Source organism: Harmonia axyridis, chromosome 3 (assembly GCF_914767665.1).
Source record: "Harmonia axyridis chromosome 3, icHarAxyr1.1, whole genome shotgun sequence".
Taxonomy (NCBI): Eukaryota; Metazoa; Arthropoda; class Insecta; order Coleoptera; family Coccinellidae; genus Harmonia; species Harmonia axyridis.
In genome coordinates this window covers 14,793,809-14,800,757 of record NC_059503.1, presented here as the reverse complement: position 1 = coordinate 14,800,757, position 6,949 = coordinate 14,793,809, and the positions used below count along the sequence as shown (strand labels likewise).

The window sequence follows — 6,949 nt, the reverse complement described above, 5'->3', positions numbered from 1 at the left end:
ATTAATTTTAATCCTTCAAATACTACTCGTCCTTTGCATCTTTTATAGATATTTTTCTCTATTTATTAGCTGGGAAAAGGGGGTCTATTGTTTTCTATAAAGATACACTTGCGTACTTGCTAGAACTTTATCCCAATTTTCAAATAATAAACTATTGATTGTTTCTATACAAGGGTTATAGCATTGTAGTAATAGTAAGAAATTTTTATTTCGAAAATTGATGAAAAAAAACATTTTATATTTGAGATATTTATTTCAAAAAATAGAAATGGGTTTCTTTTAAAAGAATTAATCAAAGCATCATTCTTTTATATATCATAAAATATATACAACAAAACTTCATATAGCAAAATTTCAACAATTAAACTAATAAACATCATCTTGATAATTTGTATGGTAAACTTTTTGATGTTGCGTTAAACTTTCTTTGCGTGTAAACGTGAAGTCACAAAGTTCACATGAAAATTGTTTGTTTACATCATGGATCCTCATATGTCTTACTAATTTATCTTTTCTTCCAAAGCTTTTGTCACATTTAGAACACTTAAATGGCTTCATGCCTGTATGAGTAAGAATATGTCTATCCAGTTCTCTCTTCCTCATAAAAGATTTCTTGCAAGTACTACAAACGAAAGGCCGTGATGGAGAAGGTTTTTGTGAATGTTCCTGAGTATCATTGGAATAATAATCTTCTTGTTGGTTAATATTGGACATAATCTGTTCATATCCAACATTGTGTTCAGAAATTCTTGAAGAATTGGACATAACGTCATCTTCGTCTTCTTGGAAAGTATCCTGATTGAATGGATCAACACTGATTACCATATTTTCTGAATGACCATCAGTTCCAACATTATTTGTATTATTTATTTCAGAAGTGATATCTTCCCCATTTATAGTTTCCTGAATGGGTAATGTCTGTTGTAATTTCTTTTTTGAAATCTGTGCCTTTTTAGTTTTCACTTTGGAATGATATACTGAATGTTTTGCTAGATCAGACTTACTCAGGAATTTCTTGTGACACTTTTTGCATGAAAACAGCTTATGACCTGAATGAATGCGCATATGTTTAGAAAGATTTGTATTCCTTGAGAAGGATTTGAAGCAAACTTTGCAGGTAAAGGGCTTTATGCCTGTATGTACTATAGTATGCTTTCTTAAATCAGATCTTCTAGCAAATGTACGAGAACATTGTGGGCATTTGAACGGTTTATCATCTTGATGTACATTCTTTAGATGTGTTAGATAGTGTATTCGATCCTCGAAGTTTGCATTGCAAGAAATACAAGAATAAGGTGTTTCATTATTGTGAGCTGTTGCCTCGTGAGAACAACATTCTTCCTTGTTCATGAATGCATGATCGCAGTATCTGCACATTGATATGTTGGAAAAGCCATAACCATAAGTTTTATTAATAATAGAGTTATCGTTTTCACTTGGAACCTCAGCCTCAGCATCTATATCTGAATTATAATCTGCTACATTTGGATCTACAACCATTACAACTTCAGCATTGTGATCGTGGAAACCTAATAGTGGATGCGGCATTGACGCATTCGGTTCGTTTTCTTCATGGATTCTCCTCAAGGTGGCATCAGAAACGAAGCACTGTTGGCGAAATTCCAGGCAAAAATCTATTTTGTACAAACAACGGTGGCATATTACATTAGGGAGACCATCGTCCATCGTTATCTGAAAAATTCAATGTAATACTTAACATGACGGAAATACTAATTCAAAAGTAAAACATGCGTTTTAAAAACAGGAATAAAGAGATATTGATGTTTCCAATAAAAGCAAGTTTTTACATTATAATTAATTATTTCTGCTATCTTATAGAATATCTCTAACCATTTTAAATTAAAAGAAACTGTGAGACTTTAATGTTAGAACACTGTTCTCTAAGTTAGGCATCTTTGACCTTAAATTGCTGTTATATTGTTAATTAAATTAGGCGTGGAATTATAGAGGAATTAATTATTTCCATTTCATGGGTTCTGGAAAGAAAATCTTGATCAACAAAGTGGTGTTCAAGCTCATATGGACTTATGGCATTGAACTATGGGGATGCGCCAGCAAATCAAACGTAAATATCATTCCAAGAGTTCAATCAAAAATAATTTTCGCCAAAACCGATGTACCATGGTATAGTAAGCTGTGATGAATTACTTAATTATTCATTATTATTTATTTATCCAATCTACCAAATATTCTATGGTCTAATCATCACAAAAAAGTAGGACTACTAAAAAGACCCTGTGTACGTATCTCGAAAATAAAGCGTTTACTAGCCCATATTTATAGGTCCTTTTTTTTCTTGAAATTATCCAAGAAATATCTCATTTTTCTTTGTACCTCCAATTTGGGAACAACCTGTAGAATACAATGTATTTACAAAAAATAGTGATTTAGCGTTCAAAATTAATGGATCGGGTTTCTTATTGTTGGAAATGATACCTGATGATATAAATCATTGAAATTCATTATATAGGATTTATCCTCCTATATCTACTGGAAGTCGTAATTCAAGTTTTGAAAAGAGAATAGGTTGTGCATATAAAAACAAACACATCAAATAATTGTTACTTTATTATGATGGAAATAAATGTAAAAAACTGATTTAACATATTTTTCATTTTTGCCATAAGGTACACATCAGGAAAAACTAACGAGCGTTCATTTAAATTCGTGGTCTAGTGTGCGGTGCCAATCTATTGAGCACAACTTTTGTACACAAAACTTCAACTCAGTAGAATGTCACAGCACTCTTGACCACGCTTTGAACGCTCGTTATTTGGGAATCATTGTTATATCTATGATGAATTTTCATTTGTTCTAAGAATTGTGCTAGTAGGAACTGGATTGAAACCTTTCCTGCATGGCGTAGGGAAACAGTAACAAAGCCTACAAATATTCCTAATTCGCACAAGCTAAAATGAGATGAATCAATACTAATTTGAACAAGCGCGAAATATCTCCTGACTTCATGTTAGTGCTTTTCTCATTTGTATCATTCATTTATGTAAGAATGATAAAATAAATGCCACTTGATTTATCCCATAATATTTCTAGCAATTCTTTCAGAAATAAAAAAAATTTTACCAGACCATATCATAAAGAGAGTTCGAAAAGTCAGCGCTGTTGAATGCGCTGAAAGAGATGCGCTTGACAGCGCTGTACCAGCAAAATGCTGGAGAAAGAGCGCTGCATTCTATGCTGAATTATATAACAATCAATATTAAATAACATACATCATTATTAATAATTAATTGATAATTTAACAATTCTGTTCATTCACAGTAACAACTGACAGGACAACCCCTAGCAATTCGAGAAATGTTTAAGAACCCAATGGATCCATCGTACGCAGAAACATCGATAGTTTACGAACGCTTAGTTGACACAGCGCTTAAAGCGTATTCGTCAGCGCTGACTTTCCGAACTCGCCCAAAATATTTAAATTCTTGAAATCAAATCAAAATATTTCGAAATTATTTTTTATTGTAGAGTAAATGTGAATAAACTACACCAAAAATATATAATCACAACTAAATAATATTCAATCAACCCATCAACTGTTTAATTCTTTTAATGACTTGGTTATTCAAGTCTTTATAATCTATTGTTTTAACTTCTACGGCAATTGTTTTCAGACGTGCTTCATCATTGTAGGTTTCCATTTTAGCTCTGCATTTAAAGATGAACTGTTTGAAATGGACTCTTTCTACAATACCAGCTGCTGCCTCAGAGTTGTTCTCTATCGCATCTCCTATTTCCTGTGCTGACATGCCTAGAATAGTTTCAGCTTCTGTTGTAAACATGCTCAACCATGAGTTTCCACTCCAATCAGCAACATTAATAGATGACAATAGCCGATGCTTGAAATTAGGATATTCCCTATTACATTTCTCACAACGAAACATGCCATTCTCCAAGTCAATAACCTTTTTGTTGCAAGATTCGGATGGACATGCTTTATAGGTTAAATTCTCTGAACGCATCAACAATACGGTGCCCATCGTTTGGTAATAATCTCCTTTGTCACCATTACCCAAACCCTGATCTTTAACCTCCTTGAATGACATCCAAGGAGTGCTGAATGATGATGCTCCAGACCTAGCACTGATATCGACAACATTTCCCTTATGACCCTCCTGATCGTACCAACCACGTATACGAAAACTCTCTGGAATATCAGGATTTATCTTTAACAAACTACTTGCAAGACATGATAGGTTTTTTCCTCCTCCAAATTCTCCAACTTTTGCACCTTTAATGACAACCACAGGATTGTTTGTACCATCAAAGTTTTCAGCTTCTGCTCCCCATAAAGTCAAAGTTATTGAATTATTTGAATGATCCACCAAAACAACTTCTTTTTTCTTCAATTCTCGTCCAGTGGATTTGGCTTGGAATATTTGAATATCACTCACATCTTTACATATACCACATATATCAACAAGAGTTCCAACTTGCATATTGGCTATTTTATCAATAGATATGAAGTCATATTTAGTAGTAGGAATACTAACATCCTCACTTTGACATTCTTGAATAACAGTTTCATTTGACATGGTCATTTCATAATCATTTTTCAAGGAAGAATATTGCTTATTTGCAGCTTTGAGTTGACATTTGCTGATGTAATAAATCTTATCCACTTGAATGTAATCATAATATTTATCAACCATATCTCTGAAACCTGTACACCGAATTTCTCCACTTTCATCAATTAAATCCATATTAAAAAGTTTTCCCTCGCCTTTGGAATTAGACCATGTTCGTATGGCTGATTTACTAGAGACTCTAGCTCTTATAATCCACCTGTTTTGATAGGGACTCAGGCTAGATATGGGATGAATCATTTGACCTTCCAAAGAAGCACCACTACTATTTCCACTATATGGAACAGTTGAACTTGAAGCGTTTGATCTAGCTGAACTATTAGAACTAGTCTGCTTAGGAACAGCTCCACTGTCAGTACTCATATTTTCATTCTTTTTAGCTTCTGCTAATGTCACTGGATTACCAAGTGGACGCCCTACTTGACTACCAGGAGCAACAATATCGACATCCAACAGAAGGAGTATCCGCTGCTCCTTTCCAGAATTATTGTTAAATAGACTTGTAATATAACGTTTAACTTTTATAACAGTACGGTCTCCAGCTTGCAATATCTGTTCATTGTTTTGGGCAGCTAGCATAGCATGTGAAACACTAAAAACTCCATCAGAAACAACAAGGCGATATCGCTCTTTATTAGAATTTCCAGACTGAATCTTCTTAATACCTAATATTTGGAAAATAGGATTCGGCAATTCGGCGCCTCCCATTATAGCCTCCAAAGATCTTTCACTTAAATTGTACTCCATGTTAAGGGATGGTATAATAATATAAAATAATAAAACTTGAACGATATGCCTCCTTTGACAAGCAAGCTGATACGTAAATTAAAATTTGGCGGGATTGGATTGTCCGATTGTCGATTGAATTTTCATAAATAGCCATAGACCATAGAACAATAATATTCCAAAATACTCCGAAACTTTCTCACGCGCAAACGCCTTTCAAATATCACTGGCTTTGACAGAATATAGAGAATGAGCTAAATCTGAAATATATATGAATTATTCGCATCTCAACTTCGATGTTCAAGTCTTCTTACTTTTTGAAGATATTGTAAAAAGTTCGAATTAAATATATTTGGGATATATATATTTTTTTTTAACATTCCTAATCTAGCACTAAAATTGGTTTTGGAGAAAAAAAAAATTACACGATGTTCTATGTTCAGTATACGAGGCAACGAAAGAAAATCTGTGATAAAATATGGAATATTGAAAATATTATAAAAAGCTTTCAAGATGATTGAAGTTGAATTAAGATTATATTTAATTTCCCCCTTTTTTTTCTCCTCTTATGATAAGCTATAAGTCTTTTATATGAACATCCTTTGAATAAAGGTCAAAGATTTGTATCTGACTTAATCATTAGGAAAAAAGTATCAAATTGATGTAGTTCTACCTACTTTCACTGTTTATTAATAATGAGTTATCAAATAAAATTAGCTTAAGTTAGATGTAAGAAGCATTCTTTATGAGAATATTGATGCCTGATTAGAAATTTGATTAATTAGGCAAATTTAGGTCTCAAATAGGCACAATTATTGGTTAGTTGCTGAAGTTTAAGGTCAATCCTGATTCTTCAAAAACGAATACTCAAATTAAATATGAAACATCTCAATTATAAAGAATGGTTTTTCAATTATCAATATTGCTTATATTCCATAAAATGAATAATAAAATTTCTTAAACCCAACAAGGAAGTAAAAATCTATCGTGACACAACCTAACCTCAACTCACCTGAAGTGCAGTACAATCCACAATTTTTTTATACAAACTTTTCTCATTTCCACTATTATGATTGAAAATGCCAAACATGAAACCATCTTTCTGAAGGCACAACCGACAAATTGTTGCATAACTTTGCCATCCATTAATTCTGTCCATTTTAATCTCACTTTTTCAATTCACAGAAAAACCGTCAATAATTTAAGCCAATGTTCTGAAGTTTCTTTGCATTAAGAGACAGTTCACAATATCACTGAAGTAGCACCTGGTAACGAACGTTGTAAACTTAGGTCAGATATGCATGGGGTATTAGTAGGGTTATGGATGGGGCAACAACTTCGCCTACATTGAAGTGAAAAGGGCGGTTCTTGTTGACTTGCGCGTGTGGCCCCATTTTGGTATTTGTTAGCCAAAATGAAATTATTCAGCTTTATATATTTATCAGTATTACGCAGCTTTATATGAAAATGAATAAATATTTATTTTATTGAGATAATTCTGCTGAAGTACAAAGCTTAATTTTTAAGTAGTTTTCATTATTGGTTACTTTTGTTCATATATAGAAATACTGAAGACATTAAACAAAGTCATATCAATA

The 6,949-nt window shown here is 32.7% G+C and overlaps 2 protein-coding genes across 3 annotated transcripts; both read right to left on the bottom strand.

Moving 5' to 3' along the window:
• Positions 1-233: 233 nt before the first annotated feature.
• Positions 234-6,848, bottom strand: LOC123676200 (zinc finger protein 271-like). Of its 2 annotated transcripts, none has more exons than XM_045611950.1 (2): positions 6,364-6,848; positions 234-1,692 (listed from the first exon to the last, which is right to left on the bottom strand). In XM_045611950.1, exons 1-2 carry the CDS (start codon positions 6,508-6,510, stop codon positions 367-369), a joined length of 1,473 nt encoding a protein of 490 aa, XP_045467906.1. In that variant the 5' UTR covers positions 6,511-6,848; the 3' UTR covers positions 234-366. The 2 variants fall into 2 exon arrangements, with proteins under 2 accessions (XP_045467906.1, XP_045467907.1); XM_045611951.1 differs by lacking the exon at positions 6,364-6,848 and adding an exon at positions 1,852-2,230.
• Positions 3,484-5,531, bottom strand: LOC123676199 (replication protein A 70 kDa DNA-binding subunit). The gene has a single exon (XM_045611949.1). It carries the CDS (start codon positions 5,370-5,372, stop codon positions 3,564-3,566), a length of 1,809 nt encoding a protein of 602 aa, XP_045467905.1. The 5' UTR covers positions 5,373-5,531; the 3' UTR covers positions 3,484-3,563.
• Positions 6,849-6,949: the final 101 nt, after the last annotated feature.